The 24,908-nt window shown below is 40.4% G+C and overlaps 1 protein-coding gene and 1 long non-coding RNA gene across 10 annotated transcripts in view; one reads left to right on the top strand and one right to left on the bottom strand.

Moving 5' to 3' along the window:
- Positions 1–5,643: 5,643 nt before the first annotated feature.
- Gm52054 lies at positions 5,644–10,338 on the bottom strand. 2 transcript variants are annotated; one of them, XR_003950659.1, is made up of 4 exons: positions 9,919–10,338; positions 8,048–8,438; positions 7,200–7,285; positions 5,644–6,508 (listed from the first exon to the last, which is right to left on the bottom strand). It is a non-coding gene; the product is annotated as a predicted gene, 52054 (long non-coding RNA). The 2 variants fall into 2 exon arrangements; XR_003950658.1 differs by having other exon boundaries at positions 10,076–10,338.
- Positions 10,339–24,908, top strand: part of Srek1 (splicing regulatory glutamine/lysine-rich protein 1) — a 36,052-nt gene continuing 21,482 nt past the window's right edge. For 2 of the 8 annotated variants that reach the window (XR_001780780.2, XR_382731.4), the window contains exons 1-5: positions 10,339–10,656; positions 15,505–15,638; positions 20,949–21,073; positions 23,761–23,925; positions 24,361–24,539. Coding sequence is in view for 4 of the 8 variants with exons in the window: in NM_001361085.1 (NP_001348014.1) it covers positions 10,496–10,656; positions 15,505–15,638; positions 20,949–21,073; positions 23,761–23,925; positions 24,361–24,539 (764 nt within the window). In the remaining 4 variants the exon portion in view is untranslated. The other 6 variants (XM_030247237.1, NM_001361085.1, XM_006517607.3 and 3 more) reach the window with 6 other exon arrangements.

Here is a 24,908-nt window from a genome sequence, read left to right as displayed (position 1 = left end):
TGCCGGGGGGGCTGGCGAGATGGCTCAGTGGTTAAGAGCTCCGGCTGCATTTCCGAAGGTCCCAAGTTCAAATCCCAGCAACCACATGGTGGCTCACAACCATCCGTAACGAAATCTGATGCCCTCTTCTGAAGTATCTGAGGACAGCTACAGTGTACTTACATATAAGAAATAAATAAATCTTTAAAAAAAAAAAAAGTGCCGGGTGTGGTGGCGCATGCCTTTAATCCCAGCACCCGGGAGGCAGAGGCAGGCGGATTTCTGAGTTCAAGGCCAGCCTGGTCTACAAAGTGAGTTCCAGGACAACCAGGGCTACACAGAGAAACCCTGTCTCAAAAAAAAAAAAAAACCAAAGCAAAACAACAACAAAAAAACCAAGCTTATTCTTGAAACATGTGCACATATGTACAAATACATACACTTCTGTCTAGTTATTTTTTATTACTGTTATAAAATATCAAGGCAACTTATAAAAGAAAGCATTTAACTTGGTGCTCACAGTTCCAGAGTGTTGGTACACACAGTGAGGAAAGTGGACAGGCATGGTGCTAGAACAATAGCTGGAGCTCCCATCTTTATATCTTTATTCACAAGCACAATGCAGAGAGAGAGAGAGAGAGAGAGAGAGAGAGAGAGAGAGAGAGAGAGAGAGAGAGAGAGAAGAGAGAGAGAGACAGAGAGAGAGACATGGACAGAGAGAGAGAGGAAGAAGATGAAGAAAGAGGAGGAAGGGAGAGGGAAGGAGGGAGGAAAGGAGAGAGAAAGGCACTTTAGCTGTTTGTTCTAGTGAACTCTAAAGTCTTGTAGAGAAGAAAAATTGATCACTGACTTTGTGGATGGATGTATAACTGATATTTTCATTTTATCTGCATTAAAGCATGCATGAGTATACAGATGCTTGTATCCATATGGCGGTCAGAGGTCCACGTTAGGTGTCTTTCCCACTTGCTCTTCACCTTATATTGTGAGACAGCCAGGGTTTCTCACTGACCCTGGAGCTAGCTCACTGATTACTGTCTTTTGCCTTTCATGTGGGCTCTGGGGACTGAACCCAGCTCATCAGACTTAAGCAGCAACAGCATTTTGGCTTCTAAGCCATGTCACCGGCCCCACGCCTGGCTCTTTACATAGGCACTGGGGATATGAACTCATGCTGGCACAGCAGGTATTCCACCAGCAGAGGCTCTCCAGCCCACTGAAGATTTTAACTGTCAGCAGTGCTGGAGAGCAAATCCCTTTGTATGTTTCCTATTGCCACCCAGGTGAGCATGCTGAGATATATAAAGACTCAGGTCTCTTAGTGACATAGCCTTTTAGAAAGACATTTATGGATATACTTTAGCAAAGTGAGGAGAAAGCAAGAAAAGCAGAATTCAAGAAACAAAACCCAAGCTAGGGGGCTGGCACAGGGTCATTTTGGGAAAATATGCATATATTTATGTATGTCATGCTGTTAATATTCTCTTCTGAATGGTAGTAAAGGAATTGTTTTATGCTTCTATATACTTTATGAATTCTAAGGATCTATTATTCTTTCATTGTTTTATTTTGTTTATGGGGCAGGGTTTTTCTGTGTAAAAGCCCTGACTGTCCTGGAACTCACTTTGTGAACCAGGCTGGCCTAGAACTCAGAGATACACCTGCCCGTGCCTCTTGAGTGCTAGGATTAAAGTCATTCACTGCTACCCCCTGCAGTTAAGAGTTTTTGGTTTCTTAAAAAACCCAGTTGTTTTATGTGACTGTGTTTTTGTTTTAATCCCAGGTGTGGGATAAGAGGCTCCGTCATGGCAGGTGATTTGTCTCCTTTAACAAGGGTGTGATCTTTGCTACCTGCAGATACTTTAATTCTGGGGACTCTGAAAAGGGTGTGAATGAGAGAGCCCCAGAGAGGATGCTCCAAGAACACTGTTGCTCTTGGCTGCTGTTGTGGTTTGTCAAGTGTTTGAGAGCATCAAGAAGTTAGATCACAAAGATTGGACTTGCTCCCATGGAACTCAATGTCCCTATTCAGCAGGAAGTAGTCTCTTTTGTTAGCTGAAGGAGATCTACGCCCCCCTCCCTTCCCCTCTAACCTTCTTTCTCTCCTACATACTGGGAGGGGGGGGGCATAGAAATATAAGAACCCAGCAAAATAATAAAACAATATGCCAACACCCGGCTTCCTTCAATTACATTCTTACCTCTAAATGTAGAGAAACTTAATTCTGGTTTATCAAATAGTTTCCATTTCCTTATATCACAAAGGGAAAAAGAACACATGAAATTTGTTTGCAGATTACTTTTTAAATTCATATTCTGTAACAGCCAGGGAACTAGCTAGGCATGGTGGGGCCTGCCTAGAGTCCCAACACCTGGTAGGTTGAAGGAGCAGATCTAGAGACAGAGACCAGTCTGTACTAGATAGCAAGCTCCCACGTTCAAAGAGCAAAACAGACTAGAGCGATGCCTCTGTCGTTAAGGGCACCGGCTGCAGAGGAGTAGTGTTCAGTTCCCAGAACTCTCAGGGCAGATTGAAATCATCTATAACTCCATTGAATGGTCTCTTCTCCACGATCTCTACTGGGGCCGGGGAGAGCATGGGGCACACAGGTGCTACACAAACATGCACACAGGGAAGACACCTGTACCCATAAAATAGTAATATAAAACGCTTAAAAAATACAAAACAAATTCACACAGACAGAGAAGGATCTGGAATGCTCCCCTCACTAAAGCCAGCATGTGCCTCGCCTCTCTACTGACCCAACTTCATGTTTTTCCCTCTAAAGTAAAAAACAAAAATCAAAACAAACAACAATGCAAAAACAAAAAAGCACGTGAAAATACAGAATCCTTTTTTCCGGTGGCTAACTGCTTCTGGGCTGTGTACTGCCTGGGAATGTGGTTGACAGAACCAGTGTCACTCCACTGGAGAAGACTCTTTTTTTCTCTTCGACAGCAGAAACACTGTAGTTTGAAAGGAAATTCCATCATATCATTAAAGTCCTTCTTGTAACCTAAACATAAATTTTGGGGTGCAGCTAAGTGGTAGAGTCTTAAGACATGAGAGGCTCAGAGTTCTAAGCTCCCAGGTATTTGTGTGTGTGGAGGGGGCTCCCAGTATTCTTAATTCATGGAAATTTTATGGTGGTTTTTGTTGTTGTTTTTTTGTGGGGTTTTTTTTTTCCCTCTCCTTTGCCGTTTGAATAAACACAATGTACCTATCTTATAAACTAGGCATTAGGGAATGACCCTAGACACAGAACTTGGGGCATGCCTGTGGAGGACTCCCTTGGTTAAGTTAACTGACATGGGAAGACCAGCCTACTGTGGGTGGCTGCATTCCGCATTCCCTGGGCTTGGACCCTGAACTGTATAAGAAGAGAAAGTGAACTGAACACAGAGCTCACCTCTCTCTGCTCCTGGACTGAAGATGTAAGAAGACCACCTGCTCTGATGCCTGCTGCTGTGACTTCCCCACGACTGTGTAACCTGGAACAGTGAGCCAAAATAGGACCAAAATAAGTCGTCCTTCAAGTTTATTTGTCAAGAGTATTTCATCACGGGCAATAAGAAAAACAAGATGCTACATCATCTGGGTTATGTTTTTTATTTTGAAACATTTTTTCCCTTTTTGTTGTTGTTGTTGTTGTTGTTGTTGTTGTGCTGGGAACTGAATGCAACTCTGGCTTCTGGAAACCAGGCCTGTGTATGGTAGATCCATACATTCACAGAAAGAAACAAATACAACAGCTGGGCGTGGTGGCTCATGCCTTTAATTCCAGCACTTGGGAGGCAGAGGCAGGTGGATTTCTGAGTTCAAGGCCAGCCTGGTCTACAAAGTGAGTTCCAGGACAGCCAGGGCTGTCTTGAAAAACAACAACAACAACAACAAAAAAAAACAAAAAAACAAAAAAAAACCCCAAATGCAACAAATCTTTTTGAAAAGTCTGTACCCTTGGGACAGACTTGAAAACTGCTTAAATTTTCAGTGTCTCATACAGCCGTGGCGATGATTGATTTGCATACCTGACCGGCTTGAGCTGTGTTTGTTTTTTTCTCAATCCATTTCACTACTAGACTACAGACAGGGGGGCAAATCCAAGAAGCAAGCTAACTAGTTAAATTAAGAATTTTAATTTTTAAGACTTGTTTTCATTATTTTTTTAAGTTTATATAGGCATATAGGTGTGTGCATATGAGAACAAGGCGCACAGAAACCAGAGGAGTTGGGTCACCCTGGGACTGGAGTTACAAGGAGGTTCTGAGCAGCCTGACATGGGTGATGGGTATCTAACTCAGGTCCTCTGAAAGAGCAGTGTGTGCTCTTAACTGTGAAGGCACTCTCCAGCCCCCTCAAGTAAGAATTTTAAACAGATACAGAGAGACGTTTAATGGTCACAAACAAGTAGAGGAGTCAAATTTAGTTGCTTTTCATCTCCAACTTCATCCTTGATTTTCAGCATGGTGAAAACGAACGCCTGGTGGTGCAATACTAGACATTGTCAGCAGAGGGTGCTAGAGAATCAACGCAGATCTTCCTCCCCGTACCCCCCCACCCCCCCCACCCCCAATTCAGGGGGCGTTTACTCTTTCTGTAACATATGGTCTCATCAGAAACAGCAGTGTGCGTGATTATACACCACCATGCTTTCAGAGCATGGTCTAGGGTCCTGCAGAGCATGCCATACAAACAAGTCTTGAGCAATATTATCAACCAGCGGGACCTAAGTGACAGAAGGATGGCGTGCTTTAGTTATCATCATTACACACCTGGGAAGAGGGAGCCTTAACTGAGGAGTGACTTCAATCAGATTGACCTGTGCAGATGCCTGTGGGTTTTCTTCATTGTTAATGGACCTGGGAGAGCCCAGCCCGCTGCCAGCGGCACTATCCCTAGGCAGGTGGGCTTGGGGTGTGTAAGAAAGGTAGTAGCTCAGTCATGAATCTGTGAGCAAGCCAGAGTTCCACACGGAAATTACAAAATTAAGTTATGAAGTAACAACAGAACACTTTTATGGTTCACCACAACAGGGGGAACTGTAGTAAAGGGTCACACCATTAGGAAGGTTGAGAGCCACTGCTCTAAGGCGGTAAATGACTAATAGTAGACCTGGCAAGATGGTTTCATCCACTAAAGGTGTGCACAGTGTAAGCCTGGCTAACCTGAGTGATTCCTGGAACCTACATAAAGGTGGAGTAGGAGAGGATAACTGACTACAACGTTGTCCCTTGATCTTCATGCTCACTGTGGCATGCATGTATGTGCACGCACATGTGTGTACATGCACACAATGGTAGCAAAAATGTTAGGGAGGTTTTTTTTTACATTTATGTGTATGTACATGGTTTCATGTGCCTCATATGTGTGCAGAAGCCTGAGGAAGCCAGAAGATAGCATATAATCCCCTGGAACTAGAGATACATATATGTACATATACATACACACACACATACATAACCTGTGGGTTTTGGCAACTGATTCAGGGTCTTCTGAGAGAACAGTAAGTGTTCCTAACCACTGAACTGTAACCCCATAGATAAAAAGATTTTTTAGAAAGGTCTTGTATCAGGATTGAAAAAATGAATACTACTAATAACCTTATGGAAATTGAATAATTGCAATGAAATTGAAAATAAAAAAGGTGTTCCTTGAAGCCAGACTTGTGATGCTTACCTGTAATTTTAATTTTTCAAATCCTATTTCAAATCATGGTTCTTAAACACTTTAACCTCTCTCTTAGCCTACTACCCATTTGAGGTAGTAGATAAGAAACAATGCAGAGGAGGGGAGGGGAGGGGAGGGGGAGAGTGGGCCTGTTTAGCAAGTTTTTTCTGGAGCAACTCCCATCTGTGTTGTCTGGATATCAGCAGTTCAATTCACAGGTCAGCAGGCAGTGGTAGCTCAATCCACTCGAAAACACCTCACAGATACAGCAGCAGTCCAGTTCGGTAGAGTCCAGTTAGCAACAGTGGTGACTGGACCAAGCAGAGACAGCCATGCCTCAGCCTTGGCTCCAGTCAGCAAGAGGGACCCAGAGGCCAGGAGAAGTTCTCAGCTGTGCCTCTCTCAGGGAAGTGAAGATCAGCAAAGGTCAGGAAGACTTGAAACTCACTAGCGTTGCACAGCTAGTTGTACCAGCAAGCCAAGCTCAGTCTCTGTCACTCCATGGAGTCCTACATCATGTCCTTCACGTGCTTTGCCTCAGCATGGGTCTTGCCTCAGAATGTGCATCTAATCAACCCCAGTCCTTGGAGTCCTTTCGAATGCAGCTCAACTATGCAGTGTAAGGCAGACCAATACATGTGTGTTGTTAGCAAAGAATCCTTCATCACGTGTCCTTTCACGTGCTTATCTTAGCAGAACATCTCTCTCCTGTGTCTGCTTCAGGGAAAGGTTCCTTCACGAGTCTGCCTTAGCCTTTCACACCTGTGTCCACTTTAACGAAATGTTCCTTCATGTGTTTGTCCCAGCAAAATACCATCCAACCGACTTTCCAAAGAATGCTTAAGTTTCCACTTCACTTATCTGGAATATCAACCCATCAGAGGCACAGTCAGGAAATCATAAGTTTGAAACCAGCCAGGGTTATATATTAAGAGTCTTTCTCAAATGAAGGAAAAACAATGTATCATTTGAATACATGTCTATCAATACATAATAAATTACACACACATTCAACATGAAGATAAGAATTTCAACAAAATATAAGGATCATACATTATGCCCATGTGAAAATTTTCCTAGAAATACCACATAATTATATCAGTAAGTAAAAAGGGGGATTTGATAACTATCATATCTATTTATGACAAAAAATAAAAAATAAAGTCTAGGAATATAAGGGAACTTTCTTATGTTAGAATCAAGTTGGAAACAATTAAGGACAAAACTCAAAATGCTTATGGCTGGAGGTGAAGGGCTTGCCTGGTGTGCAACAGACCCTGGGTTTGCAGCAAGAGGAGCAAAGAAGCACAAACCCTCAGCTAGCCCACCACAGACAAGGAGACTTCTGGATCCTGAATAGAAAAAGTCCCATGGTTTAGAAGAAGTAAAGACTTGGTGCTTCGCTCCTGGGAGGGTCTTGCTCCAAACACAGGTGTGCATGCACATATACAAGACAGGATGCATTTCTCTCCCTCTCCTCTTCTCTCTCCTCCCTTCCCTCCCACTTTAACTCGGCAGCTTATGAATCCCAGCTAAGTGTTCTGCTACATACCAATGAACTCAGTTCTTGGTTTCTCTAGTCAGGGTATCCTCATGTCGCCCACACTGGCCTCAGGTTCTTGATTATTCTGCCTCAGACTCACATAGATAGAATAATAATATGATAGAGATAGAACAATAGTATGTTTCACCACGCCACAACTATATTTACTTCCAATCTCAAGTCATAAGCATGTCTACAATAGAACTTAATATTCTCTGCTCCTTCCTCATACTGCAGTTCTTCCTTTCTACTGTTTGACACAAATTATGGCATCATTTACCCATCCTCCAAACTGGAGACTTAAACATCTCCTGGTGCTTCTCCATCCATAGATGATCCGTATGTTGCTGAGTGAGCTACATTCACACCCTTCTAAACCAGTCTTCCTCAACGCGCTGTTCACAACCCCAACCCCGCCCCCAGCGGCATTGTCACCTGAACTCCTAAGTTTCTATTTCAGACCTCACTCCCAGCTTACTGAACCAGAGACTCTGGGAGAGAGCCCAGCAACGGCTTCCATAGATTGCCCCACACTCAAGCTGGAGCCAGGGTTCTAAGCTCGTTGTGGTCAGTTCTAGGGGTCTTGTAATTGTGCCCAAACTGAATGCATGGTCACTGTCTTTTTTCCGAGTGCATAACTTTATTCAGGTTTGTTCAAATTTGGGATGATTTATTGCTTTCCACTTACCTTTGTTTTGTATGTTATTTAGCTCAAGCTGATTACTGCACTGAGTACCTACCCAGGCTCGTTGCCTCTAATCTCCATCAACCTTTCACTGTATCTCTACACTGCAGCCAGAGTAGACATAATCTGGATGTTGATATATATATATAATTTTTCCCCTGGAGACAATTACCTGAACAGAAGTTCTTGCCTTTCTTTATTTTGCACTGATAATATTTTAAAAATGCATTATAGATCCAGGAGGTGGTGGTGCACTCCTTTAATCCCAGCACTTGGGAGGCAGAGGCAGGCGGATTTCTGAGTTTGAGGCCAGCCTGGTCTACATAGTGAGTTCCAGGACAGCCAGGGCTACACAGAGAAACCCTGTTTCGTTATTTTTTTTAATTATTTATTTACTTTATATAGGAGTACACTGTAGCTGTCTTCAGGCACACCAGAAGAAGGCATCAGATCCCATTACCGATGGCTGTGAGCCACCATGTGATTGCTGGGAATTGAATTCAGGACCTCTGGAAGAACTGTCAGTGCTCTTAACCGCTGAGCCCTCTCTCCAGCCTGAAACCCTGTTTAAAAAAAAGAAAAACCAAATGAGCAAACAAACAAATAAATAATACATTTAATAATACATACACTTTTAATTCCTCGGGACTTGGGAGAAAAGTGGATCTCTATGAATTCAAGGCCAGTCTGATACACATAGTAACTCCTAGGTCAATAAAGGCTACATAGTGAGAATCTGTCTCACAAAGCACAAAATATGAGAAAGATACATTGTACGTTTAATGTTGTACTCCTTTACAAGGGAGTTAGTTTAAAGTTACATTTAGTGTAGTGTGAGTGGGTAGAGATTAAGAATATAAACAACAGAAACTCAGAGTTTACAAACGTTGCCTTGCTTCCCAATCAGGTGCCAGCCCTTTAACCTACCATTATATTCACCCATCCATCCATCATCCATCTGTCCATCCATTGATCTCCCCAGTGCTGAGATTACAGGTTTATGCCAGTTTCGGGTCTAATGTCTCAACACTGGGCTTTCAAGTAAGCAAGGCAAACATTTACCAATGTAACTACACCCTCATTTCTACTGTTGCTTTAAGACCATCAGAACAAAGGTGAAAAGAGCAACAAAGTCTTTTTGTTTTTGTTTTTCTTCTTTTGTTTTTTTGAGACAGGGTTTCTCTGTGTAGCCCTGGCTGTCCTGAAACTCACTCTGTAGACCAGGCTGGCCTCGAACTCAGAAATCCACCTGCCTCTGCCTCCCAAGTGCTGGGATCAAAGGCTTGCACCACCACCGCCCTGTGGCAACAAAGTCTTAATAATTAGTACATGTGTTGGGGTCTCCCTCCCCCAGCATAGCTGTAGCCATTTCGTTCCATGTCTGCTAGCTACTTCATATGTTGCTGTAGTGTGCCTGCCAGTCATTGACACAGAAAAATAACTTGACTCAGAACAGAGTCATGCTGATCACATACCCTGTTCTGTTCTGTGTGTTATGAGGTTTGTTAATCTTAAGAAATTCCACAACTGTAGGCTTCATGTAGGACCCATCAAATTAAAGGTCAATATAAACTGTCACGTCTAAAATGGCTTGAGTGAGGGCTGACTACCAGGCAGCCCTTCCAGCACCTGCATTGGAGCCCACTGTGGTTTGAGCGGTTTTAACCTTTAGAAGATGGCCATTAAGAAATATCCAGCGCTCAGCTTTTTGAGCTGTTGCCCTGGTCCATCAGGCTTGTGGTGTGAGTTATATAAACCATCCCTGTTTAACTGAGTTTGATGTTTGTGTGCTTTGTAGAGCAACTCCAGGACCCCAATAAGTTTTTATATTGTGGGCCCACAGGAATGGACTTGAACCATGAACTTTGGATATAGCTGCTCTGGTTGAAAATGATTGCGCAGTATTAAGGTGCAAGTTGCATGTAGACAGTTTGTGTCTTTTACCTGCCTTTGTCTAAAAGTATAGATATTAGGGCCCGCTAGTAAATAAATTGCATGTTATAAATTGACAGCAAAGCCTTTCATTCACTCATTTACCCTAACCTCCATAATTGGTGTGAAAATTTCCAAGAATTCTCATAATCAGGGTGCCTGCCAATTTTGAAAATAGGTTAAGCGGGGTTGCAGCCTGTATTTAATAATGAAGCTATTGTTTGGTCAGGTATTAATGTATAATGTCCAGATGTCATTGTCCCTTTACCACTGCAGCCCAGGCCTCTGGGTTCCTCCGCCTGATGTGGAGAAAGAGCCGAGCTGCTTAACTGACAGAAGCATCGAGAAGTGATGGAGTTTGTAGGCACAACCTCCGCAACCCTCACTGCAGCAGCAGGTAAACCTCTCTGAAGACCTAGTGACGCCTAGCAACAGTCCCGGCGACCTGACCCCAGGGCTGCGGCCGCCAGGACCCGCGGGGAGCCGCCGCGTTGCCAGGGCGACGCTTCCGGCCGGCGCGCGCAGCCCCCGGAGCAGGAGAGTTGCGCGATGGGCGGCTAGACGTGCCCGGGCGCGGAGGATTAGCTCTCGGGAGCGCGCTCGCGGCCGCGCGCCTCTGCTTCCCAGGCTCCGTCGCTGACGCGTCGTGGACGTTGGGGAGCGGGAAGGCAGCAGCAGCGAGGCCGGGATGAACAGCGGCGGCGGCTTCGGCTTGGGCTTAGGCTTCGGCCTCTTCCCTACGACGGTGATTCAGGTGACGAACCTCTCGTCGGCGGTGACCAGCGAGCAGATGAGGACGCTCTTTTCCTTCCTAGGAGAAATCGAGGAGCTACGGCTCTACCCCCCAGAGTGAGTGCTGGAGCCCGGCGGGGGGAGGGGCGCGCCGCCATCCAGACCTCGGGCGCCGAGGGAGGCACGGGGCGAGCGCGGGCGTCACGTGACGGCGCGCTTCCCTAGGCGGCCATGTTTGATGAGGGCACCCGGCCGGCCGCGGGGCCTCTCCGCGGTGAGGTTTTGTTAATTGAGCTCCACGCGGGGTTCCTGCAGAGGACTTAGGGGTGCCTTCCTCTCTCGAGCCTCCGGGACTGTGGTTGATGCCCGGCCTTCGAGTTGGGTGCCCCGGGCCTTTGGTTTCCCCCGAACTTAAGATGGCCGCAGGTGGGCCGGCGACAGTCCTCATGGCAAATGCCTATAACGTTTCTTTTTTTTTTTTTTTTTTTTGCACTGGGAGAATCGTGGAGAACGCCAGCAACGCCAACGCCCGGACCTCTAGGTCTTAATGTCAGGCTGCTAGCGCTGCTGAGGGAGCGAGCGGATGACAACATGGAATCGGGGCTGTTTTTGTTCTCCGGGGTGATCTTAGACATTTACCATCGTTTTGGTTTTTCTAACCGAGCCCATATTCACGATCTTAAAGATCACGTCAATCTCTCCTTTTGGCAACAGCCTGAATTTTCCTTCTCCAAGAAGGTCACGCTGGCTCAGACGTTTCAAAAAGTATAAATCGGTGCAGAATTATCACTACTGTGTACATGTGTTTAAAATCCAGCGCTCGCTTCTTAGGCAGTGTACTTGAAGTGGTAAATTTCCCTTATGCAGTATTCACTAATCGGATAACTTGTAATGGTTTTACCGTTCGTAACATTCTCACACTCATAAACTTTAAGAAAATACTAAGGGCCACGGTATTTTGTTCTTTATGCTAAAATTATTTGAAGGAAAAGTTGTCCACGATTTTTTTGGGAAAAGATTTTGGCTTATTTCATAGTCATGCACACAGAACAATATATCTCTCTACTCTCTGTAAGTAGCAGAATGGCTACAAATTGATTTCTTACGGATGTGACTATTTAATGTTATGCATTCAAAAAAGTTGAAATAAAACAGTGACTGCCTATCAGTATTCTTTTCACTTGGTGCAGGTGATTATTAAATTTTCATTTATTCTAGCTGGGCGCGTTGCCAGGCGCCTTAATCCCAGCACTCTAGAAGGCAGAGCCAGGGATCTCTTGAGTTCAAGCCCACCCTGGTGGCCAGTGCTTTCTGGGTGAGAGAAACTGTCTCAAAAAACAAAACAAAAGATAAGAAAAGAGGAAGATATTCAATGTTTTAATAGTGCTCCCCTCCCCCTTTTATCTTGTATGTGTTCGGAGAATACCATGATACTTGGTTATCTCCAGTCTAGAAAAGGCCCCTTCCTCACTTAAGAATCTAATGATGTTGACATTTTGTGATGCAGGTTAGAAGAATGACAGATAGTCTGAGATTCAAGCACAATATGTTTTCGACAAGAATCCTGCATAAGTGCATGAACATAAGGTCTGCTGTAACCATGGCACTAACATTTGTAGTATCTCTTAACATTTAAAGATGCTTTCAGCCATCAGCTTACGTTCTCGGGTTCGTAGGAGGGAGGGCTGTATCAAGCCAGTCAGTAAAATGTTCTGCCCATGAACTCTTGTAAATTAACTTTGGGGCATTAGAGGGTCTGAAGAAATATATTAGAGAATGTTCTTCACTCCCAATGGAATGCCGTTTGAATGAGGGTAACACACTGCCGGGTATTAACTGGCATTTGGGAAGGTGCATCTTAAAGAGCCTCCCTTGTCTTCTTCAGGGATGGTCTTGAATAAACCCAATTTCCTCCCTGCATGAAAAAAAAATTATTATTTGGGGTTTAAGGATCAAAGGGGTTAAAAAGCTCTGTTGTTTAAAATAGTATGTCACAATTATTCCTTTGGCAATAATTGTTGCCAGACAAAAACTCAACTCTTCCCTAGTTTTCCTAAGTTTAGGAGTAGAGCCTCACTCTGATTTTGTAGTGATAAACTTTATTAGCAGGTTTTCCTCTCCGTAGTGCAGTTATGCTAGCTGGTCCTTAAAGATATACTTGTAGTTTGGGGCTGAAGTATATATAAAAATTCAGTCAGTAGTACTTTTGTCAAAGATAATGATAGTTGTTTTAATTATCATATAAACATTGCTTTGTGATTACTTTTTAGAAGTCGAACAGTTGTTTGATTTAAAATTAGAGATACATTTCTTTAGTGAAATGTGAAAATAGGTCCCATCAGGTATCTTCCTTTTTTGCTCTTCACTTTATTTTTTGAGCGTCTTTCTCTGATCTGAAGTGCCAGCAGACCGGCTTAGCACTCACTGGGGATCTACCTGGAGTGCTGGTGTCTCAGCCACATACTATACCCTGCTTTTATGTGAGTGCCAGGATCCTACAGATCAGGGAGGGGGGGGGTTCATTTTAATTTTTAAACATTAAACATTAATGTAAACTGGCCAGTAATATGGGTCCAGGCTGATAACACGAGTTCAGTCCTAGAACCCACTGTGAAAGCAGAATTCAGTTGCTGAAAGTTGTCTTCTGACCTCCCTCTACAGGTACACCTGTGCATACACTTGCACAGATAATATAGAATGTAAAAACGGATGTATGTAGGCATTCATTTAACATAGTAAGAATTACTTGACATTTTTTCCTGTTGCCAGATAATTATATATCCAGAATTACTTTTTGCACAATAATTGAATTTCATAGTTCCTGAATACCTATTTATACAAATTGCTTTTTTCAGTAAACTTATCATTGTAATGTAATTTTTATACAGAAAAATGAACCTGGTGTGGCGATGAATGAATTCTTAGAGCTTTACACATGGTAGTGTAGCAAGCAGCACAGCTGGGGAGCATCTGCACACTCCATGCTCCCCTGTGCCTGCCTGCAGCTGACTAACCTCCCCAAGGGGAATTCTACTTTGATTTCTAACACCAGGGAGATTTTCACCTGTGCAGTTTTTCTTGCTTGCCCTGGGTTCTACTTTTCTGGTTTTTGAAGTTCCAAGAACCAAAGTAAAAGTCTGTTTACTTAAGTAACTTAGTTACTTAAAGTAACTTAGTTAACTTTAAGAAATTACATATGCTGTGTCTGTTATATTTTGTTGCCATGGCAAACACCTAAGCTCATCAGACAGGGAGTTCTTTGGCTCATGATTTTAAAGGCTTCATAATGTGTTAGCTGGTTCTGATTGTTAGCCTATGGCCAAGCAGAAATAAGGTGGTTAGGAAATAGACCCCAGGAAGGAGCCAGGAACAAGATAAAATCTCCACCAAGGTACACACTGGTGCTGTAGCCTGCCCCACCCCCTACCAGTGCATTCAGCTGGATAACCTCAGAAACAACAGTAGCCAAGGAACAAGCTTTCAACTTACCAGAGCCTTCTTGGGCTACTTAACTATGGCAGCCATTCTTTATAGAATGGAGAACAAGAAAGTCTGTGATCTTAACATCACTCCACCAAACTCCTTTCATTAGCATGTTTTTTCTTCTGGTCCTCTATATGTGCCTATTATAATACAGTATAATCAAAGGAGTCATACACTGTGATTATAAACTTTTTTAACTTAATCTGTAATAAGCACTTTTCATATTGCTGTGCTTTAAAGTAATATTTAGACATGTGCTGTGTTGAGTGTTTTTGAAATTCTGACATATGTTGGTTATCTTTAAAAGTTTTAATTACAAATAAATGTGTTTAAGCAAGATGCATTTGGAAATGTTGATCATCAGCAGTGATTGGTAGGTCTGCAGGCTATGTCAGTGCTTCCTAAGAAAGACTTGGAGATTTGTGCCATCCAAAGTACTTTTGGAGGCCTTAGGTAAATGCTGTGGTAGTCAATAATTGCATACATAAAACTATTTGTCCATGTTTTGTACTATGATCTTCTGAAGCAGGTAATCTCAGCTGGGGGCCACAACCTCTTTGGAGATCAAGTGACCCTTTCACAGAGCTCACCATTGGAAAACACAGATATTTACATTAAGATTCAAACAGCAAAATTACAGTTGCCAAGAAGCAACAAAATAACTTTATGGTTGAGAGTCACCACAACATGAGGGACTATGTCAAAGGTTGCTCAGTAGTTAGAGTATGCGCACTACTGTTAGGTTCCCAGCACCCACTTTGGGCAACTCCTCATAACTCCAGTTCCAGGGGACCTGATACCTTCTGGACTTATTGGTCACTAGCATTCACATGTATATATCTACACTTAAAAATAAAGTCTTTTTAAAAACGTGACTTTGAAATTACTAGTTAAACAGTTACTCAGTGACTTAATGAGAAATAGCATAGATAATGAGTTAGACTAGAGTGTCTACTATTTTGCAAAATAAATTACATAATATTTTGTTTGTAAAACCTTTTTGTTTTTGCTAGCCTGAAGCCATGCAAAAACCCCTTGTTTGGTTCCATATTATCTAATTATATGATTAATATGATGTTTTCATTATTTTTTTTTTGTTGTTTTTTTTGTTGTTGTTGTTTTTAGCTTGGTGGCATTGAACCCAGGGCCTCCCATGCTACACTAGTTATGGGTTTACCACAGCTTTAGTAATATAAATGTTGGCGATCAGTTAGGGGCGAGAGAGGCTACAATTTGAAGTCTTGAGGATGGCGACTTCTGTTAAGGGATTTTGACTGATAACATGTTATCAAGGGTTGACTGATTTGTTGGCACCCCTAGAGTGACCTCTGTTTTTGTCAGACTAGTCAGTGTTAAAATTTCATGTGTTAGTCATATTTAGCAACAAAAATTATCTGTCTGATGAAAGAAAGAAATTTCAAATGAAAATTATAAAACCATGCAAATGTTTATTAATCCATTTGTTTTCTTTTTATCTTGCAGCAATACACCTCTTGCTTTTTCCTCCAAAGTATGTTATATTAAGTTTCGTGACCCATCAAGTGTTGGTGTGGCCCAGCATCTAACTAACACGGTTTTTATTGACAGAGCTCTGATAGTAGTTCCTTGTGCAGAAGGTTGGTATCTTATGGTTTTTTTTTTCTTATTGTTTTAATATCTGTCCTGTCTGTTACTATAGCCTTTAGCTTTCCTGGAAATTGGCCAGTACTCTATGTGTGAGTCTGTCTGTGCACACTCATATTGGTGTGTGTGAAAACGAGAATGAAATTTAAAGAAAAAAACACCTGTGGAAAATTGTACTGAAGTGCTTAGTTTATTATTTTTGGATATTTGAGATTTTGCAACTGAACATTTAGAAAATTTATCAAATATTTGCCTACTATAGTTTGCTTTGGCTTTTCTGTAGCCAGTTCACAGATTGTAAAAAAGAGCTTTTTAGAATTTAAAAGCTTAAGTTGGTATGAAAAAATATTTTAACTGTATATGTAAGCATATACTCATGAGGACAGAGTTAAGAATTTTCCAAGTAAAGTATAATATGTATACTCAGTCAAATTGGGGTTGTGATATTTTATATTCATTTGAAAAATACTCAGTTTGTTCTTTCAAATATCCTCTTAAGGTAGTTTCTCTCAATTGTTACGAGACTATTATTTCATATTCAGTGTTATTTTTGTTATACACCTAAAACTTTTTTCTTCGATTGGCTTACTGGATAGGGTAACTGGAAAGCAGTTTTTAAAGCCTCCATCGGAGAGTGAGATCAGAGATGGGAGCAAAGCCCAAAGTCTTCTGGTTACTTGTTAAATTTTACGTCTTGCCTTGCTGTAAGAGCTAATTATTATTAAAAATTTTATGTTTTTCCAGAAACATTCATATATAATTGGCTGTTGATTTTGACAATTTTAATGTACAGTTAACTTAGAGTACTGACTGGCTTATACATACATTTTAATTTTTTTTTTTTTTTTTTTTGCTAGATGATAGTAACTATTTTGTAGCATAAAAGTATGGTAGAAAAAATTTAATGGACTTTTTATATGTGATTTTTAAAACTTGTTGTAGTTACTAGGTTTACATTAAAATCATGAGCTCATCTGGATTTTGCTGTACTTTGGGAGTTTTATGCTTGTTTCAGAATGCCTGTTTTGGAATATTAGGAGCATTATAAAATAAAGCTCCTCCCAGAATGTTAATTTTGAAATCCCAGAACAGGAAGTTCTGGTTTCTTTTTTCTCCCCCAGATGAATTGGACAGCATATTTCTTGTGTTTGCGGGGTAGAGTAGACAGGGAAGACAAACGTGCTGAAAAGGAAACGATTTGCCAATAGATTCTGGTCTTAAGAGCACCGTGAGCCCCGAGTTGGGGAGTAAGGTGAGAGAGGAAGAAGTTTTAATTCTACAGAGTTCCATGCTATGAAAGTGCCCAGGAAAAACCCTAAACTGGAAATAGCAGAAAAGTGTATAGTGTAGGCTTCTGTCCTTACTGACTTGGAAGGAAAAATGTTAAGTTATTGTTGGAACCTTGCTGTAATCCCATGCAGTCAGAGAGATGATGTATAAGAAACTTGCACGGTTATGGGATATGGGGGGCTTTAGTGTAGTTTGTTTTACTTGGCTGATTAAAACAGTCAGCTATAACTTTAAGCATTTTTAATGCTACTATTTTTCAAGAAAACTTTACTATTTTTTGGACATGCAAATCTAAAAATTTACTGCATTTTTTAATCTGTACCTTAATAAAGTATCTTAAGGTACCTTAATAAGATACAATTTTTAAACTTTTTTTTCAGATATAGCTGATGACTTTTAGAGCTGCTAAGTCTGATTATGCATCCAGCAAAGTAATGCATTGTTACATTAAACAAGCAGAAAAGAGCAGAGTGAGAGAAGCAGACGAAGGCAGTCTGCAGTGCAGGACGCTCTGAGAGCTGCACGGGGCTGTGGATGCTGCCCTGGACAGTTGACTGTGACAGTTGACTGTGCTTGCTTCAGCACCACAGAAGCAGCACTGGTGTAAACAGGAAAGGCCACAGAAAACATTTTACCAAAGTTTTTAATTTCTTTTAGTTTGCTATTTTTTAGTTCAGACAGTAATGTGAGAAAAGAGTGGAAAAGTGGTATTGATACCCATTAAACAGGGACTACTGTTAATAAAGTGTGCCGTTTTGAATAAAATATACCTTCATTATACTTGTCTAAATATGACCTTCTTGTTGTTACGTGCATTTCAGATTTCTTTTTATAAATGTTAACATTTAGAAAAAGTAAGATCAACGTAACAGGTGTGAGCCTAATCGTCAGTCATAACTTTTATGTCCACATTTTCTGGTAGATGGATTTTGACTATTAATTTGGTTTTGTATGTTTTCTCTATGTGATATTTGTGCATTATTAGATGACTAGACTGGCCAAGGCAGACCTGTTACACTTGCCTGAGTTAGGCATTGTTTGCCATGCCACTAAGCCTGCCGCCAAGTGAAACCTTCATTGGGGAAATGAGATCGGAGTCTGAACCGCAGAAGATGGACGCCCTGTCTCTGTTTTTATTGTTTTGCTTTAATTTCATTTCTTTTTCTTTTGTCCCTTTTTTTGTTTTGTTTTGTTTTTGTTTTTGTTTTGTTAAATCTTTCACTTTTAACCTATGAGCTGGTTTTCCAGTTCTTTCTGAATGGTATTCCATTAAGGGTCATAATATGTTGCAAACTTATGGGGAATGATTGACAGAACTCAACCTTGAGATGAACCAAACTGTCCTGCATTAAGTTAGATGCAATGCTGTGAAGATTCTCAGGCCTTCTGGCTGGTCTTGTGGGTTGCTGAGGTACATTTTGATCTTCAAACATTAAAACACTTACGAGAATCTTAGGAACATTTCCTGATGGGCTCAGTGCATATTTTTCCCCAAGTCTACATCTCTCATAAAAACCAACTGATGCCTTATAATTTTTGTCCTTCCCTTAGAACTGTAGGCATATAAAACCATCAAGGAAAATAAGTGCATTTCTTTTACCATCTGAAGGTAGGGGGAGGTCTTTGTCTTTTATTACCATGGTGTTATGAAGCCTTTTGTTGCTTCTGGGGAAATGGAGAAAACTGTTCATTATTTATTTGCATGCATTTTTTTGTTTGTTTGTTTGCTTGAATTTCTTTTGTTGAAAACTCTTCAGAACTTACTCGCTTTTTAAGTGCATTCTGAAGTGAGGACTCACAATAGTATGAAAGATGTCTGCCTCAGTTTTGAAGTGTAGTTTGGGGAAAATGCTAAATGCTTGCTTGTTTCACACTTCTCTGTACTCCAGGGGTGCTTTAGAGGACACAGTTTACAGAGTTAGAGTTTGGAATAGTACAATGGAATTTTTCTTAAGAGTATCTTTAGTAGAATAAGACAGAAATAATGTGAGCTTAAAGTTACTGATTTTTAACAGTTTATTGTTATGAGGTGGGTCTGATAGCCTACTAATACTTAAGACAGAGCTGAGGCCTCACAGTACTAAGTAATGAACTTGGTTCATGTTGAATATTATTATCTGTGTAGTCTCTAGACTGAATGGATAGCTGGGTCTGGTTATTGACAAATAATATTAAATTTAGCACATTACTAGATTGTAACTCAGGTGAATAAATTAGGGTACCGAAGCATAGAGTGTATACCTGGGATGGCAGGTGTTCAGGTTTTAAGCCTTAAGAAAGAACTCTGTATGTTTAGTATATAAAACGAATGTGATAACTAATATAAATAGCATATATATGGGTATATGTAGATGAGTAGTAATAGTAGTAGTTCATTGTTATTTTATATCTTCAGAAAGTCTTACCTTGTTATCATTCTGCATGTTAAGAAATTTGTTCTCCAGAATTTAAAAGTAATAACCTCATTTTTTAAATTAGTTAAATTTAGATGCTGTAGAATTAGAAAGTATGCATTTGCCAAAGCCGCTAAACTGTAATTCTGTTTTGTTTGTTTTTTCTATAGATAAGCTAAAACTATTATCTAAAGTTTTAGATTACAACTTGAATTCCATCTGTGCTTTGAGGTCTTTCAGGAGAGATTGTTTAGCTATTTATCTCTAAATAGCATCTGGTTGTTGTAAATAGAATTTACCACTGAAACAAGGCATAATGCTTTTGAAAAGTTACCACGTAGATTTCAGCTTGTGTGATTTTTAAAAATGCAGTTTTAAGATACTCTTAATGAATTAATAGAAATGGTAATATATATATTTAATCAAGTTTGAGAAATATACCCACTCCCCATTTTTGGCTAAGAAGATAGAAAAATATGAGTTTTAGTTTTTGTCAAATTGTTTTAAATTCAGAAACCAAATATGGCAGATCATGAACTTCAATTTTTTGAAAATTCATAAATTTTTTTTAAGTTGCAGGCATATTTTCTTAAATGGTTTTACTATTACTAAAATGATTTTACTATTATTCCTGTTAGAAAATTACAGGCTTCATAAGAAAAGCATTTATAAGCGTTAGTTATTGTTCTCAGATAAGTATACATGAACTGCATCTAAAGTTAGTATTTTAAGAAGTTTCCTGAGACTAGGGAAAATTTTGTTGGTTCAGTCCCTAATTTTTTTATCAATTGCCTAAGGCATCTTTGGGATTGGATTCTCTCTAGGTATTAGTTGGTGAAGTGCCTTATTGATGAATGGGTATGGACCTTTTTAAATTCAAGCTGATTATGTGTTCAAGTTTTCTGTTTTCCTCTGTTTATTTGAGGTTGAGTGGAGTCTTTTGGAGGGATTATTAGAATTGTTTGCTTCTCAAGTAGGTAGCTTCAGTAACAGGATAGAGACACTCATTATAGAGCAAATTTCAATTCGCACATATTTGCTTTTTTTTTTCTTTTTCTTTTCTTTTCTTTTTTTTTTTCCTTTTTTTTTCTTTTCTTTTTTTTTTCTTTTTTTCTTTTTTTTGACTAATTTGTTATTTGCCATTTCTGGGGATTAAACTTTAAAAAATGTTCTTCTTTTCTGTATCTGATGTTCTGTGTGCTATTAGTGACGCAGCCAACACGAACGGTTGTCATGTGTAACACAACTTTCGATCACCGCGAAAACAGCGTCCTGGGAAAGCGTCCATGCTTGATATCGTTTGGTTCATGAACATTAAGTTTCCAGTACAGGTGACCCATAGCTCAAAGTGTTAAATAATTGTCTACATTATTCAGTTTTTAAAATAATGTTCCATTAATGAGATTGTTAGTCTTTGAAGTTTTGCTCACTTTTATTTTTCCTAATAGAGCAGGATAAAAGGAAAGCCTTATGTTCTTCTTATTTGTTTCTTTGTATGGATCTGATAGATAGATTCATTTATTATTATTATTTTTTAAGTGCAAGGGTAATTGTAAAATCATAGTGTAAAGTTGGTGTGGTGTTTCTGCTTTCCCTAATGTTTGGAACTTGCCTCTGCAGGTAAAATCCCAGAAGAAGCCAAAGCCCTCTCTTTACTGGCTCCTGCTCCAACCATGACAAGCCTGGTACCTGGTGCAGGGTTGCTTCCCATCCCAACCTCCAGTCCTCTGACGGCAGTGAGTAGTGTAAGTCCTCTTGATGGTGTGAGCACTGACCTATGCATAGATTGAGTAAGACATTTTTACTTTGTTTTGTTTGGCTTGGTGACAGCCATTCAAAGTCCATGCTTAAAAATTTTTCCCACATCATCTCAGTTGATGTTGCTTTGGGAATTACTCTGAAATAATTGGGGGCTTGTTCACATTTGAAAATTCAAATAGGAAACTCAGTGCTTTAGATAATAGACTTGGAGGCCCAGTTACACTTCTCAGTTCAGGAGAAACACAAGGACTAAGTTCATTTTAAGGGAGATAAATTTTGGTAATGGAAAAAGCATTACAAACAAGGTAAAATACAACAGAATCCTTACATTTTTGCTGTGTAGAATTAAGCAGTAATTAATATCTTCTTATTTCTCAGTAAAGGAAAAATATAACCATTACTGGGCTTTTGTTTTTTGTGTGAGAAAGATTCTGGTCATACTCTGTTTAAAGGAGGGCCATTTATCAGGTAAGGACTGTGCCTTGTTAACTCGCTAGTGTTTCGTAGGGTGTGTGTAAACCTGATGATTGTGGTGGTCAGTTTGTTCTGGTTGTAGAAGTGGCTTCTGAAAGCATTATTATCCAGCATTCTACTGTAGGAGACCGTGGAGCAAGACAGTTTTTCGTTTAACTTCTGTGCTTGTGGAACTAATGCTGCTCAGTTTGGAGGAGAGCGAAGGGAGAGGACGAGGGCTTAAGACCGGGCAGGACACTGGCTTGGTAGTACGCTTTAGATCATAGAAAGGTGTTTGAATTTTATATTTAAGTTGATTAGAGGCAACGTGACCTCACATGTTTTTTAAAAAATGAGACTGGAAACTATGACAAAAGTAAGTGACAGTGGTTTTGTAAACTTGTTTTTTTCATCTTTAGAAAGTGCTGTTGTTTAACAGTTGTTGCATCTTAGTCATTTACAGTGTATTTGTACACATTGTCAGGGGTCACTTTTATGAGTAGCACAAGTAGAAATGAAAATGATTGTATTTCTTTTCTTTAAAAGCCTTTTGTTACTGCTGTCAAATGGCGAACATGCTTTAAAATTCTGAGAACTTCTGTCTCTTTAAACATACTTTAAGGTGAACATGTCTCCTAACGTGTTCTAACACTGACTTTACTAATGTTCTAGAAAGCTTAGTCAGTGGGGCCCAGAGAGATGGTTCTGCCGTTAAGAGCACTTACTGCTCTTGCCTAGGACCTGCCTCTGGTTCTCAGCACCTTTGTGAGGTGGCTTACAGTCTCTGGAGCTCCACCTCTAGGTGCCCCATACCCGCTCTCAGTCTCTGTGCTGCACACATAAACATAAAATTTTAAATTTTAAGAAAAGATGACTCTGTGGTTTTTGTTCCTCCCCCCTTCCATTATCACATAAAAAATTGCTCACCATTCCAGATTCTTCTTGAACTTTTGTCTGTCTCAGCTTTATTTTGTTGATGTTGAGCCTGGTGTTACCAGGTCATTTAATTTCTCTACGACTCCTCCCTCCTCTTAGTCTTTTCTTTAGTCAGGGTCTCACGTTGCCTCAGCTTCCTTTCAGCTCTGTACTGAGAAAAGAGCCTAGAACTCTTCTTGGTCCACCTGCCTCTGATGCGTGGCGATTACTGTTATGTGCTACCATTTCTTCCTTAAGTTTTTAAAAAATTTGGATCCTGTAATACCACTGTTTCGTGCTGATAACAAGGATCCCGTTACTAATGCAGTAAATCTAAATGCTGCAGTAATGATTACAACCTCACCCAGCTGGTGGTTTGGAATCACCGAAATACAGATAACGCTCGCAGATTCTGTGTTTGTGAACTCATTCACTTAGTGAAAGGCCTTGAAACCCCCAAATCACTGTCTGCAGCAGACACGCACTCTAGGGTGATGATGAGCTTGAGTCCCATGAAGTGCGTATTTCCAGATGAAGCCAAGTGTCTTCCGCTGTGTCTCAGTACTCATTTTGCAGACAAGTGTGAGTGTAGTCTGTTTAGTGCCATATTCTTTGCAATTCTGTTTTTGTGTGTTAATTTGCTCTTTAGATAGTTCCCCATACACAGTGCATTTAAAGAAAAAAAAGCTTAGTCAGTGTGATGGAAATGGAGAAAAGTTTCATGTTGTTTAGTTGGTCATGTAGTCAGTGTTGATGAATCAACATATATTAACTGAGGGACCATCAGACAGAAAGAAAGACGCATCAGAAAGTTCTGTACTGAATGCTCGATGGACAGGGATAGCGTCACGACAGGCTCCCAGAAACTTAACCTCCCTTCTTTCCAAGGCATTGGCTCAGTTTACAATAATGCTGTTTATGGTGATCACAGGATATAACTATACTGAACATTGGAAAGTACTGTTCATTTTTAGTATCACTTTAAGGGTGGGTAAATACCCCGACAATTAAGGAAATGTATGTTTTCTTTTAAACAGATACATGTAGCCTGGTCTACAAAGTAAGTTCAAGGCAGCCAGGGCTATACAGAGAAACCCTGTCAAGAAAAAAACCAAAAAATAAATAAATTAATTTAATTAAATTAAAAAAAAAAAAAAACAAACCAGATACATGTAGCTTAAAGGAAGGGAGTCCGCTTCCTTCTTCCATTCATGCAGGGTTGACCTACTGCTTACAAGGTTAGAGAACAGTGCTTTGGACACCAGTGGAAACTACCTGATAGCTTACTTTTGTTCTTTTGTAGCTTGGTGTTTCACTTAGCAGTTTGGGAGCTATCCCAGCAGCAGCGCTGGACCCAAATATTACAACACTTGGAGAGATTCCACAGCCGCCACTTATGGGAAATGTGGATCCTTCCAAAATTGATGAAATTAGGAGAACAGTTTATGTTGGAAATTTGAATTCACAGGTAATTAAGAAGAAACTGGGTGGTGGTAGCTGCTTATTTTTTTAAATTCTGTTGACAAAGTATTATTTACTTGTTTTTAAATTATGGTTATTGGCATATATTGTTTAGTGGGCTTCATTATAATGTTTTCACGTGTATTTTGATGATACTCATTTCTCCCCTTGCCCCCTTGGCCCCTTCCCACCCTGTTGGTCCCCGTTCTCCTCCCAGCTAGCCCTCTTCTACTTCCATGCCTTTCTTGGGATCCAGTAAGTGTAATGGGATTGGACATCAGGAGCATAGGCAAGGGTTACTGATAGGAACATGGGGACCTCGCTAGTCGCCTCATCACTAAAGAAAATGTGTCCCTCCCCCTGCAAGCATTAACTGCTTTACCTACCTGATTTTAAAAGGGGAAAGAGTTTATTGAATTAAAATGTCACTCTGTTTCCTCAGACAACAACAGCTGATCAACTACTTGAATTTTTTAAACAAGTTGGAGAAGTGAAGTTTGTTCGGATGGCAGGTGATGAGACTCAGCCAACTCGGTTTGCTTTTGTGGAATTTGCAGACCAAAATTCTGTACCAAGGGCTCTTGCTTTTAATGGAGTTATGTTTGGAGACAGGCCACTGAAGTAAGAAATCTTCAACAAAGAAATTCTAATGACTTAGAAAAAAAGCTGTAAAGTGTTTGATTTAATTAAGGCTTTTTAAAAAAATAGTAATTGGCAATTTGTGGAAAGGAAGGCTGTGTTAAGAAAAAGTGAAATGCATGACACTGAAACCTTAAGACCTGTTTCTCTTTTTTAATATGTAGTTGACAGTTAATTGTTTGCCTATAATACACAGTGGCTTCAGGAATTTTTCTGTTCAGTTCTTCTATGAGTCAGGTTTGTTTTGTGATGGTTGCAGATTCAGGACAGCTTAACTTATTGAATTGCAGAATTGCTTATAATAAGAATTTGAGTAAATTCCAAATCCTAGGAAGAAAATAGTGTTAAGTA

Source organism: Mus musculus, chromosome 13, assembly GCF_000001635.26.
Source record: "Mus musculus strain C57BL/6J chromosome 13, GRCm38.p6 C57BL/6J".
Taxonomy (NCBI): domain Eukaryota; kingdom Metazoa; phylum Chordata; class Mammalia; order Rodentia; family Muridae; genus Mus; species Mus musculus.
The sequence above is the reverse complement of the archived record's forward strand: the minus strand, read 5'-3'. Positions and strand labels throughout refer to the sequence as shown.